Source organism: Desmodus rotundus, chromosome 9 (genome assembly GCF_022682495.2).
Source record: "Desmodus rotundus isolate HL8 chromosome 9, HLdesRot8A.1, whole genome shotgun sequence".
Lineage (NCBI taxonomy): Eukaryota > Metazoa > Chordata > Mammalia > Chiroptera > Phyllostomidae > Desmodus > Desmodus rotundus.
Window position 1 is genome coordinate 21,290,778 of NC_071395.1, and position 14,381 is coordinate 21,305,158.

Below are 14,381 nucleotides of genomic sequence, written 5' to 3' on the forward strand. Positions count from 1 at the left end.
TCACTCTCTCTCTCCCTTCCTCTCTCTCTCTCAAGTCAATAAACAATTTAAAAAATGATTTTGGCGTGCACCAATTGGAAGTGTTTTTAACTGACTCTGTGAGTACAACCTCTTTCCAGGGTGTGGGCCTGATGCCCACCTGGCTGCCCTGGCTACGTGAAGCCTGTCCCTAACTACTTTCCTTATTCGTGAAACATCTGTTCTCCCAAGTGTTTGTCTGTCTACCATCTAATTTAATGGGAGGTTATCAAAATAACTTTATTTCTAGATTCAATAGGATAAACTATTTATGTTGGAAATATTGGTTTTGTTTAATGCTGTTTTTTCTGTTATTTCATAAACATTATTACATTTATTTACAGTTCCCCATCATGACTTTACTCCCCCCGCAATTCTATTCAGTCTTCTCAGGGAGCCTCCGTGACAAATGGAAAAGTCTAGCTTTGACACTTGCTCCCGACCAGCTGGAGTCTCCAGCAAACTATCTCACTCTTAATTTTCTGAAGTACAGTCAACCCTTAAACAATGTGGAGAGTAGGAGTACCAACCCTTTGCACAGTTAAAAATCCATATATAACTTTTGAGTCCCTCAAAGCATAACTACTAATAACTTACTGTTGACCAGAAGCCTTACTGATAATATCAATGGTTGATTAACACATATTTTGTATGTTATATGTATTATATACTATAGTCTTACAATTAAGTAAGCTAAGGAAAAAATGTTAAGAAAATCATAAGAAAAAATATATTTATAGAATTTATTGAAAACAATCTGCATATAAGTGGGCCCGCACAGGTAAACCCACGTTGTCCAGGAGTCAACTATATAAATAGGGGACTACGTATTACTTACCTCTCAAGAGGATTGAGAAGTATTGAGACAAAGTATGTGGCGCCCTCCAGTGGGCTTGGCACACAGACATGCTCAGTGAATGGTAACGGAGAGTCTGTAGTTAGTGTTGGGTCTTCCACACTTTGAGCAGTGTTTCTAGGCTTACGGTTCCTTCTGGTACCCACCCATCAATACCTGCTGTTCTCCAGATTCTGCAGCACTTCCTAGCTCTCAGAAACAAAGCAGTTGCCTGGCTTTCCTGCTGCCTGTCTTTGTGGAGCCCAGCCAGGCCAGAGGGCTGCTGAGGCAGCCACATGAGGCTTCAGTGCTGGACGAGTGGTCGGGCCCCAAAGCCCCAGTGACTGTTTCGCAGTCAGTCTGCCCATTCAAATGATGTGCCCAAGCTGTTGACCTTTGGGAAATCCCAGTAGTGGTCAGACTAGCCTGGCTTACAGCAGCTGGGTGTGCTGGCTCTTTTAAAGTAAGGACGTTATGAAGAGAAGGGGCTACTGGCAGTAAAGAGCTTTTCATGGAGAGGCTGGGTAGCAGGAACTTTTGTTGGAAAGCATCCAGGGAAAGGAAGGGGGAGGGAAAACGGAAGTGTGGTCTTAGCACAGTGACCATGAATACAAACCGGAGCTTGTATTCTAAAAGAACACCTTTTCTGAAACCAGAACCTAGGAAGGTTAAAATAACTTTTCAGTTGTAATTAGCCATCATATTCATTAAGGTGGTTGGGGAAGTGGGCTGTGAAAGAATTCACAAAGAGAAGAAAGTACAGAGAATAAAGTTTTTATTCACTATCCAAGAAAGGAGAGGGGCAGGGGCATGGTGTGGAGAGATACACCACCATTAAGGGATGGGGGCTTTTAGCTTCTATTGAATTATAATTGGTTTAAAAAAGGGTGGGGGCGGAGCTGTCACTGTGTGGTCACTGGGCTGTTGGGACATTGTGACAGGAAGCTGTGGTTTGTTCCAATGTTATCTTCTGCCTGTAGCTGTAGGGAGAGGTCAATCACATTCTGTTCTTGCTTCCAGTAATTCCCAGTCCTGGGGACAGAAGCTCAGAAGAGTAAAATGGCAGTCATGTTTAACAAGGTCACAAACCTGCTCAGCAAATGGTGCCGAGACAGCAAATGACGCTGACTTTACCCTTTCATTTCCCCCTCTAAAATGTACTTATCCTTTTTTTCTTTATTTTAAAAAATATATATAATCTTTATTATATTTTTCCCATTACCATTTAGTCTCCTTTATACTCCCTCCCCCAGCAATCATCACACTGCTGTCCATATCCACGAATCCTTTTTCCTTTTTGCTCAATCCCTCCATCCCCTAACATACTCGCCCTCCCACTCCCCATAACTGTCATCTGTTCTCCATCTATGAGTCTGTCTCTGTTTTGCTTGTTAGTTCAGTTATTCATAATGACCTGGCTTGGTTCTGGTATGGGGGAGTAGGGACCAGGGTCTCTTCTTCTGTAACTCCTTCAGGCAGGCTACGGATGTAGAGCTGTCCCTGCCTGTGGGTCCAGGTATGGGTCATTAAGGAGAAGAGGTGGAATTGGACAGCCCGGAAAGTGAGAGTTGAGGCTGGAGGCCATTTGTGGAAGGAATCTTCCAGAGCCTGGATGCTCTGTTGAATGATGGATATGAGATATTTGAAGAGACATGGCCTAAAAAGAATAAAGAAAAAAGCTGCTATAGGTCCTGTGAAGGGAATAAGCCAGGAAGAGCCGGACCAGATATTGGCCTTAAAATCCCAAAAAAGGAGAGGCAGAGAGTAGTATGTGAATTCTGTGTGGCTGACACTGCATCAGTAGTTCTCAATAATTTCCAGTCAAAGAATGAAAGAAAGAATGAAACGTTTGCTTGGAAGAAAACTGGGAACACTAAGATCCAATCTGTCTGTGGGCGACAGTTGGACATTGTGATTTCCACTGAAACACAATTTCTCTCCCCCAGTTCATCTTAATTTTATCAAAGACACTGCATATAAGTCCAGTTTCAATTTGGCCTGATTATTCCCATGAACACAACAAGAATAGCAGCTGATCATGCAGGCTCTTTTAAATCTGCTGTGCTGGAATTTTACAAGGAACCTTCAGACTGAGCTTCAGTCAGCCTCTCAGGGCAAAGAAGCCAAGCCACACAGTTGCCATCTGGCTTTGCCTGGAACATCTATTAGTTTGGGTGGGTTCAAGTTCTTGAGATCTCCAAAATGTCTTTAGGTTCCTTCTTTGCCATCTTTGAGAAAAGCAACCTTCGTTCCTTACCTGGAAAGACTGCCAGGAAGCATGGGACCAAGCAAGGTACTAGGCCGTTTCTCCAAGGGCTTTCATTGGCTTCAAAGTCAATCTTAATTCCTTAAGACTTTTTGGTGACATCAGAGTCCAGGCATGACTCTTTCGGTTATGACATCCCAGACAAAGACTTGGTTAATGAAGCCACATTTGGAAGCTGGTGCTATTATAAAGAGAACAGGTTCTTATTGGGTTTATGCAAACAAACATATGGCCGTGAAGATAATACTCATTCATTAAGACTTGCCAAATTCTGGAGGGATTATGCAGGCAGAAAAATAGAAATGTTTCAATGTTGCTTATGAAGTTGTTCTAAGGAAAAAGTTGTCTTATATTTGGAAAACAAAAAGATTTACATTTAGTAATATTTTGAACATATAACCAATTTTGTTTGTTTTCACTATTTGCCAGTATTTCCATGAATCCAGTTATTCCTTAGGGTTCTATAGATCTTCATTTACTTTAGAGGTATGACCTACTTAGATACCTATAACTTAGAGTAAGTCAGAGTCTTGTTCATGAACTTATTCAAAGACACATTTGCAAATGCATTAGAGTAAAACACTGATTGTTTATAAATGACCAAATTTAAAATGATATGGTTGTAGATTCAATTAAAATGCAATTGATAAAGAACTTCACTTCTTTGTGAAATATATTGTTTCAAGATAAAAATTTCTTGATAGGTAATAATGACTAGAAAACAACATAAAAGAACAATATGAAGTCCAAATTTTTAGATTTAACGCACAATCTTAATATATATAAAGACCTAACAATATGCAAGGTTTTAGAACGCTGTACAGGACTTATCGGAAGTGTGCGTCTGAGCACTGCAAGTGACTCAGAAGCCCCCGGTGTGGGGGCTACAAACACCCAGAGCACCACTGCTCGGAGTCCCCACAGGGAACATCACCCTTGGCTTGTCCAGCGTCACTGACGGGACACCCACCACCCCCGAGAGCTTCCTCTTTGAACTTGATTCTGAATCTTTGCAAGTTCCTCTCAGGGACAGGTTAACATTCCAGAAAATCTATTTTGATAAAAATATATGTATTCAAATAAAATAGCTATTATGATTTTGTTTGGCAAAGCTTCCCATGTAATTTCAAGCATATTAAATAGGTCTAATTCACTCAAAAATGTTTCTTTCATAAGGAGAGAGTAAATCCTTGGGGTATTCCAGGAGTCCATTGGAATAACTCAAAGATATTTCTCAGTTTTTAAACTTTAAACTTTGGGAAGATTGTCAAATATACTTAACCAAAAGATGATAACTTTCTGTAAAACACTTTTTTTGTAATACTTTGTCCAAAACATAGGATCCTGCTTAATTTATGTAAGTACTTAATATTTTAGGCCAATAAAAATATCACACCCTAGTTATGCCATCTGGAGGCAGAAATGCACCACATGTAATACACAAACACATATCACATAAAGACCACACAAATGAAGACTGAACATGTAATGACCATATACACAATTTGAATTACTAATTTTTGTAGAGAAAGTGTAAGATTTCTCTAATATACTTTTGACAACTTTTCAGAAGACTGGAAAGGGCATGGAAGGTCCTATATTCCAAGCAAGAGGACCTGCTGAGACTCTCACTAAAAGCTTTGAGGACTGGTGACAAGTGGCTCATTACCAGGATAGAATGAGCCCCATAGTCCTACTCAGCCCTTCAATGTCGCTGGCTTCTTGTAGCATAAACCCAGTTCTAAACACAAAGCAATTAAATGCTTCTTAGTGACCTGTGTGTGTATGTGTAGACAACATGGACACACATACATCATTTTATGAACAAAATAAATTTCTAAGTTCCTGGGCATTATATTAAATGTCCTCCAACATTACGGCAATTAATAATTGTGATAAATTACGCTAATGAAAATGCCAGTGACTTGAACGAAAAGCTGTTGCCTTTCTCATTTAGAACTGTGATGTTCAGAAGTCAAAGATGATGCATGCTAACGATCTAATATTCTCATTGAGCACGTTGGAAATAACCCGTCTGCGTGCTTCCAGACACTCATTATCCAGCTTTCCTAAAAGGGTGTGAAAAGTGCAGCTCTTTGGGCCTGTATTTCCAGACTTCCTCTAACAAGGAGTCTGTCAGCTTACCCAAGTTACCATCTCTTCCTTTTGCTCTGTGAGTGTGGGCATGTCGCTGAGAACTAGTGCCAGAGATTTTATAATTACAGTCACAGAAGGACGCTTGAAGATACTGACTGCTAAATTCAGATCTATAAATAGCAGCAGCAACACCAAAGTTAGAAAAACAAAACAACCTAAACTCTCTAAGCTTTTATTTCCTTCTCTGTAAAATAGAGATTAAAAATACTACTTTTAAAAAATCAAGTTGGCCCTGGCCCGGTAGCTCAATTGGTTGTAGTGCTGTCCTGAATACCCAAAGGTTGCAGTTTCCATCATCCCCGGTCAGGGCACATACAAGAATCAAAAAATGAATGCAAAAGTGGGTGGGACAGCAAATCAATGTTCCTCTCTCTCTCTCTCTCTCTTCCCCCTCCCTCTCTCTAAAATCAATAAGTAAATTTTTTAAAAAAAATCAAGTTGCAGTGGAGTATAATTAAGAATAGCATTTTAAGTTTTGAGCACAGTGCCTAAACAAAATGATGAATAAATGTTACTGTTACTGGTAATTCTTCCTTCTGTTAATTTAAATGCAGGAGCCATGTTCTGGGTCCCTAAGATTATACCTTTTAGACCCCTTTGCAGATGGCACCATGTGACCCGTCCCAGCTAATGAAATGTAATTGGAAAGGACATGTGTCAGTTTAGACTCTGGCAGGTAATTACCCATGAGATGGTTCAGAGCTCTCCTTTCCCTCTGCCATGGCCACCTGCAACATAACAGCTAGTGAGGCTCCATGGTTCTGGGTTCCTGACTGAAGATCTGAAAAATGGGAGCAGAGCCACAGCTACTGTAGCCCAAGAGAAAATGAACCTTTGTTATTTTAAGCTCAGATTTGTGGGATTGTTTATTACTGCAGAACAATCTAGCCTATCTGATACAGTATCTTCTTTAATCTAGGCAACCAACAGTCCGGCAGGAAATATTTTCATAAATGTAATTAGTGTGAAAATGGAGATGTGGGTGGCTAAATAATGTGTGTTCAAACTTACACTGCCAGTATTTGCACTGTCTCACTCCAAAGCCCACTGTATTTCCACCTTATCCCTTGGACGGGGGGGAAAAAAAAATTGACATACAACTCATCAGCCTTCCTAAAGTATTTAGTAATCAGTAGGTATTAGACAAATACTTGCTGAACAATACTGCCCACGCCTTTCACTAACTCGGGGGTGTTCACCAGCTCAGTGAACATCTAGAGGATGAAGAGAAAGCTGGCTGTAAAATTTCCTTTGGGGTCTGCAGGAATTTAAGCTTCACCATATTTTCAAATCAAGGGACAGATAAACAGAGCAGCATAAATTGTCTGAAAGCTCCATAATTCTCCATAATTCGGAGTCAAATTTTCTGTCAGATTCATCAGGCTTTAGCCCCAACTTCTCTAAAGCCCGACAATATGGAAGTCATCGCACTCATACTTTGAATGTAAGTACAGTACGCTTTCCATAGAAGTAGGGAGATGGAGATGTCTTTCTACAAGTTAATAATTTGGGAAATCATATAGGAATTACTTTCATTAGGCCGCTTCAAGAATTCAAACTTGAGAGGAAAACAAGAAACCTCAAAAATTTAATTTTTTATTCATTCCTTCTTTCGTTTGACAAATAATTATTAAGGGCATTGTGCTAGGCACTGGAGATAGAGCAAGAAATAAAATAGATAAAAATCTCTGCCTTCTTGAATCCTGTATTTTGTAGTTGATCCCACAGTTTATGCTTAAGTACATTATTATGACAGAACAAGAGTCCTTTTTTGGTCAAAAGCGTTTAGTAATTCAGTGGTGCGCAGATTGCAATGGAAATTTATCTTGATTTTAAAGAATGAGAATAAAATTAGTAGAAGCTGGCAAAACATGAAAGGCCAGTGATTTGAAGGCTGTTTTAGAGATTGTACATACAAGTGGATCTTTCCTTCTTTCTTGCTGTTCATTTGGATCACCTTTTCCCATAAACTTGCAAATAAACTTACAACAAACCCTAATTCAGGATTTATTCCTGAAAAATAATCCTAGTTGCTATATTTTAGATCCTAGGGCATTCCTTTAATTTTACATGTAGAGAACATAGTTTTTATAGCATTTGAAATACATCTATGTATATATTATGGATAATAAAAGATTTAGAAGGAATCTGACCCAAAGGACATACGTACTGTAATGGTCTTTAAATGATGCTGCCTTTTCTAAAGTTGGGTACTATGGCCTGACTCTAATGCCTATTGAGGAGTCTTTGTTTATTTGGTTTTCTTTATACTTCCAGGGAGGTGGGGAGGAAGAAGAAACTGGAAATGTACAACAACCCTTCAGGCTACTTACTTCCAAGAGTATGGTTTTGCAACTCACAAGATAACATCTCCACCTAGTGATGTTTTAAGGATCCTACAGTAAATCCTAAAAAAATATTCCCTTGGACTTTTCAGGCTAACATGTCTAACACAGTGTCAGTTAGTTTAACTTTAAATGTGTGTTTAGAATTATTGGGAATTGAGACGGCACCAACATGAATCTTTTTGTGGGAAAATAGACAAGCAGCCACAAACAGTAATCAATATGATAGAACAATTACCATCCTTGTAGCTCCTGAGGTAGAGAAATGACATATTTAAAAAAAAACAAAAAGCAGCTGAATAGGATCTATCAGTCCAGGATCTCTGGTTGCTTTATTTTGAATGTATGTACCCTCTATAAATGTGATGGTATTCATTGACTTAAAGGCAGAGAGCTTAGGAAAGAATATTTGTTGAGTTTATGTGTGCATTGGGTATTATGCCACGTGTTTCTGGACACATTTTGAGACAGTATGCATAGTGGTTATGTCTGCAGGTCTCAAAGCCAACCTGGGGCAACCTATTTGCTGTACGACCTTGAGCTACTTTAGTTCTCTGTCTCAGTTTCCCCATTTGTAAAATGGGGCTACAGGGGACTGGTACCTTTGCCAAAGCTACTGTGAGAATTAAATGAACAGGTGAAAATCCCTTAGAGTTGTCTTTAGCATATAGTAAGTGCGCATTATTTGTTAACATTATTTATCATTTAATCCCCACAATCACTATTTTAAACTGGGGCTCAGAAGTTATTTGCCCAAGGTGTCACAACCACTAAAACATAATATAGGGATTTGAGCCCAGATCTGCCTGACTCCAAAGTCTTTGCTAATTCCTTACTGTTGGAGTATGCTAAAAGTACAAAGACATTCATTAGTGCCCTGAACACATAGAGACAACAAACTGAAATCACGAGTCATTGTGGAAGGAAGCACCTTGAGGTTGGGAATTAGGAGGCCTGTGTCGCCGTGTGCGTAACCCGGTGGATTATTTTGGATATCAAACTCCTCACATGTTAAAGGAGAAGCTACATGATGAGGTTCTTTCCGGTTTTAATATTCTGTAAGTCGATGAATCTACAGAGTTGGTTCCTAAAGTCACCTTTTTCTCTGCCATTTAATCCTGAGCTTTATCTTTAAAATTAGAAAGCAAAATTCACAGTACGTGTACAGAATGCCACATAACCGTACCTATTAAAGTTGGTTTTAGACAAGGACAAAACCTGGTTCTTCAGCTCTACCACAGCCAAATCTCTCTACAAACTGATTGGAGGTAGAGTCGGCCTATTATTAAAGTACTGCCCTTCATAGTTTAGTACTTACTTGCCAATTAGCCTTGCAGCCTTATTCCCCGCACCCACCCAAACCCAAGTCCCTAGTTTAAAAGATCCATAGTTACGACATAGGGATGTTCCGAGTAAAACCAGCAGTTTAAGACTTGAAAACATCACACACAAAAAAAGAATTTTTATAACGCATCTATATTTTCCCCTAAGAGAAGTAGGTCCAACGAATGACAGCCCTGTTTTCAAACACCTTAACAGAACACGCAAGATAATCTTTTTGTATCACTGAACCCCCACTCATCCTCCAAAAATTGCTTTCCTCCCTCCAATTGGCTAAAGTAACTGTCACTCTAAGCACTTTTACTCTCCTCCCAAGAGCCTCCTTTGGATTTATATCACAGTCCCGCCCACTCACCCTGGCTCCCCCCCGGGGCTGGTCACTGATTGGCCCAGGCGCCACTCCGCCTGGGGCTGTTTATACCAGCGCACGCTGCGCTCACTGGGAGCTGAGTGTAGGCGCGAGGACGGCGCGAGCTGCACTTGGTGGGCTCCCCTCCCCCGTGCGGCGACCCGGCTCCGACCGACACGTCCTCTAAGAGGTGGCGGCCGTTTGTGGTCGTTGGTCCCAGGGATTTAGGACCAACATTTGAAGACCCAAAGGGGTGAGGAGGGGATGGGGACAGTGGGGGCGCTGCCAAACCGCTGGTAACGACCGAGACCCCGCCTCCCGGCTGCAAAAAGCCTGGTCGTTAGTCACGCAAACCAAATTCGCGGTTAAGACCCTCTCCCCGCTGGGGCGGTGTCAAGCAGTGAGCGGTGAGGCAGGCAGCTCCTGCCGTCCACCCCTCGCGCCGCGTGGCCCAGGCCCTCCAGTCCCCAGCCGCCTGTCTCGTCGTCGGGGCCCTTCGACAGCTCCTTCCGCCCCACAGCGCCCTGCCCTCTCCCCTCCGCATTTCCGCTCTCCCCCGCCGCCTTCCGGCAGCTTCCCACTTGCTGCCCTCCATGTTCGTTTCTTGACCTTTTCTGTCGAGCACCGCAGGTCAGGCCCCCCGCCCCCCATTTTACCTTCCTGTCGCCGGACTGCCGTTATCCTGCCGGCGCGTTCCCTCTAAAGGTTCCGGGACGACGCCTGGGGCTTCTTGCCTGCTGGGTGAGATTTGGTAATCACGTCGTGGCTTTCATTTAGTTCTGAGGATGGGCCTCGAATTTTCTTCTGCCTTTGCCTTTCTTCCTCTTTTCTTCTGGGTTTTGAACCAAGCAAGGCTGCGGACTGGCCAACGGGAAAGATACCGGACTCCACTACTCAACTGGACAGCCAGTAGTACCATCTTTGCTAGCATCAGACTGTTTGAGTTACTAATGCGTAAAATATTTTCTTTGGGGCACCGAAAGGACCACTGAATGTGGACCTCGGATTTAATCTTGGCATTGATATTATGTCCGAGGTCGTTTTGAAGCCCCTTGATTTATTTTGGGCACCGACTATATTCATGTTGCGTGTATAATACTAACATATAAATAACATATTTGCGTGTCGGTAGAATTTTGCTTGTTTAAGTAATGGGGACAGTATTTCAAGAATCACTATGATGTGTAGGTGAGAAGTTGGACAAACTTCCATTTGGAGCCCCTTTCAGAATTAAAGCACCTCATGGACTCTGATGATAGATTCCTTCCCAGGGTACACATTTAAAGCATTCTATTTTAAAATTAATTTGTTTGCAAGTATGTGCCATTATAAACATGAAGATGACTATTGGTGCTGCAATAGCTAAATACTAGCGTTGCCTTACTTTCTGCTTTAATTGCCAATTTTCACTTAAGAAGGTGGAATAGTGGACTTCAACATTATTGGCAAAGATTATTATAGGTATGAACACTTGAAATATAAACATATGTATCCCTGGATATATTATGAGGCTAGAATTATAAGATTATGCCTAATTTATGGACTGAAATTAAGCTTCATTTTTAATGGTGTCATTTTTGTTGTTAGGAAATAGACATGTTGGTTTAAAGGTACTGATCATATCAAATAATTGGTGAAAAATCTGCTTAGATTTTCATAGTAATGCTGGGTGTTTCCCATCTTATTTCACTACCTGATGATGGGTAAAGCAAGAAAAAGAGGGAAGAAAATAGATCTCTGTGTTCATATTTTAACAGATTTTGGATGACAGATGATAGACAACTATGTAAGGAATAGTAGTTACTATTTTGTCAAGGTGTGCAAGAATTTTGGTTCTTTATGTTTTTATCCTTAGTTCAAAGAGCATTACTTGTGTTTTCAAAGCAATATTTTTTTAAAAAACATTAGATACAATTATTTTATAAAATAGTTCAATTTTAAAAATATTTTTTAATTTAAACCTGTCCTCCACAGTATTACTAGAGGTTGTGAAACGCCTGGTGCTAAAATTTTTGTATATATATTTAACTTACAGGATAAATGTGTTCTCATTCTTTAATAAAAATAACTTAAAATGGAATTGAACTGATCCATCTATACTTTCTTGTTTTGGAGGGTTAGATTTATACATCATTATACTTTCGACTAATTCTTTTCATTTTCCAACCATGTTGCTCTAGTGCAGTCTGTCACCAAAATTACTTACCACTAAAAAAATCTCCATTGACTGGCGACCATGGTCTCAGAGTACCATATTCAACAATGACTGAAGTAACATATCTGTGTTTTAATACCATGTAATTTGGTATGGAATGCCATGAAGATCTAATGTACTTTGTATAAGTATTCTTATACCTTAAAATTAATGTTTTTAATTCATTTTTTAAAAATTATAGTAAAACTTATGAAGTGTTTATTTTCACAACTTTATCAATTTTTATAGTAATTCAGAAGATGAAGTTTCAGTTTAAGTAGTTTGAATGAGCGACACAAATTTCTTTAGATAAATAATTAATTTTCATTTATATTTTGCTAAAATTGTACTTACCTCTTTCCTTCACACAGTTTCTATTTTGAAAGGCAGTACAAATTTTAAAAATTATAGCTTCATTAACTTACCAAGATGCTTAAAATTAATGAAGATAGAGTTAGTATTCATTTAAAGTTAAAGGCTTTATATGACAAAATAATTTAAATCTTGGGCTGTATAGATTCACAGTGATCACTGACAGCAGTATTTTTATTATGTTACTCTTGCTTTCTTTCTTTTCCAACTGTTTCTCTTACTTCTGTTTACCCACTCTTGCTTTTGTTGTTCCTGTTTTTTTTCTACTTTTACCTCCCTTTCTTGTGTTTAGCTTAGGTCTTATAAAGGTACTGATTAATTGACATTAAAAGAAGTTTCCAGCTTCCATTGTAGAGAGCTTTGGGGGATAGGACTGCAGTGACTACTATATTACCAAATACAGCAACCACAACTATCCTTGATTTCTTGCAACCCAAAGAAATGCTTTGTAGATTCCTGATGCTCCATGTCATAATCTTTGTTTTTATACTTTGTTTTAGGAACTGCAACCATGAATGAAGAAAATATAGATGGAACAAATGGATGCAGTAAAGTCCGAACTGGTACGCAGAATGAAGCAGCATTACTTGCTTTGATGGAAAAGACTGGTTACAACATGGTTCAAGAAAATGGGCAAAGGAAATTTGGTGGTCCTCCTCCAGGTATGGATTTGTTTATGTAAAAACAGCAAAAAAAATATTAAATCTTCAGTGTAGTCATTTACATTTTGTGTATTTCTCCACAAGTATCCCAAACAGTAGCTCTGATCTTTATGTAAGTGCTCTAAGACCTTAGCAATCATTTTTAATATTAGGGGAAAGAAGTAGGTTTTATAATGTGTTGCATGTTTTACCCTCACGTTTTTCAATGCTGTCCTTGGTTTAAGAAGCAGTTGAGAAAGAAGTTGGGTTGGTTTAGAAGTCAGGATTGGGTCATTGGGGAAAAGGGTACTCTTGTTAATAAAGGAGAGGTGTTTGGGGAGGAATTTGAAAGAGCAGTGAGTAGAGGTGTGATGTCTCTACTAGATACAAATCAGATGCAAAGAGGTGAGTAGAATGTTTTGGTTTTCTACAATAGCTAGTGCAATTTCCTTGCTCAAAACCCTCCAATTAACTTTCCATAAGACTTCAAATGAAATCCTGTCCTCTTAACTACATTGATGGCCACATTACTTACCACTTTACCCCTCCCTCAAGTACATGTTAGCCATGCAGGCCTGACACACTTGCTACTGCTGCTTCTTGATATATATGTATATATCTCCTCAAGGCTCATTGCCTCATTTCACTCAGATGTCTGCTTAAACTTTTTGTTTGCTGGGAAGATATACGTGACTACCAAAAGTATCAACCCTTCTGTGGCTGTATTTTCATAGCACTTACCACTCATTGTCTCCTTTCTATATTGCTATATGCTTCACGAGGGAAAGGGTTTCTGTTTTGCTCACTATTGTATCCTCCAGCATCTAGAATTGTGCGTGACACAAAGAAGGCTCATGGTACATTTATGCAGTGAATGAATGATTAAATAGTAAATGTGAGTAGCTTATTAGAATTTATCTGTATTTATTTATTTTTGTCTTTCAGGTTGGGAAGGTCCACCTCCACCTAGAGGCTGTGAAGTTTTTGTAGGAAAAATACCTCGTGATATGTATGAAGATGAGTTAGTTCCTGTATTTGAAAGAGCTGGGAAGATATATGAATTTCGACTTATGATGGAATTTAGTGGTGAAAATCGAGGTTATGCTTTTGTGATGTACACTACAAAAGAAGAAGCCCAGTTAGCCATCAGAATTCTTAATAATTATGAGATTCGACCAGGGAAGTTTATTGGTGTATGTGTAAGCTTGGATAATTGCAGATTATTTATTGGCGCTATTCCCAAGGAAAAGAAGAAAGAAGAAATTTTGGATGAAATGAAGAAAGTTACAGAAGGAGTTGTAGATGTCATTGTTTATCCAAGTGCAACTGATAAGACTAAAAATCGTGGTTTTGCATTTGTTGAATACGAATCTCACAGAGCCGCCGCTATGGCCCGGAGAAAACTAATTCCAGGTAAGTCTATCCTTTTGAAGGTTATTTTTCTATATTCCCTTCATTATAAATATGAAAAGATGACAGTATCTCATAGACCAATATTATGAAAACACATATGCCCTTAAAGAGGAATAAAGATTCAGTAAGGAAGTAAAGTAAATCAAGTGATTCTAAAAAACAATAAATTGTTTCCATAAAATGTGTCATTATTTGTAATAATTTACTGAATGGCATACTTATATTGAGTTGTTAGCTGTGTTTGATAAAAAGCCAAAAGACAATGCCTAATTTTTCTAGTAAAGATCTGTCTTTGAAGCATATTTGTTTTGTTGGCTGTTAAAATTAATTTCACCAAAAGTTCCGGTTAGGTTTGCCTTAGTAAATTTTTTGTGTGAGTAGGAATCTAATGTGTAACCAAATATGTTGACATGTATTAGAGTTTCCACTTCTTTGGAGAAACAGTTTTAC

At 39.2% G+C, this 14,381-nt stretch overlaps 1 protein-coding gene across 2 annotated transcripts in view; it reads left to right on the plus strand.

Moving 5' to 3' along the window:
* The first annotated feature begins 9,403 nt into the window (after positions 1–9,403).
* The window catches only part of RBM46 (RNA binding motif protein 46), a 29,514-nt gene continuing 24,536 nt past the window's right edge, over positions 9,404–14,381 (plus strand). The window contains exons 1-3 of one of the 2 annotated variants that reach the window (XM_024569204.2): positions 9,404–9,564; positions 12,378–12,539; positions 13,464–13,931. In XM_024569204.2, coding sequence (XP_024424972.1) covers positions 12,389–12,539; positions 13,464–13,931 — 619 coding nt within the window. In that variant the 5' untranslated portion in view covers positions 9,404–9,564; positions 12,378–12,388. The remainder of the gene's footprint in view (positions 9,565–12,377; positions 12,540–13,463; positions 13,932–14,381) is intronic. The other variant, XM_024569205.2, reaches the window with a different exon arrangement.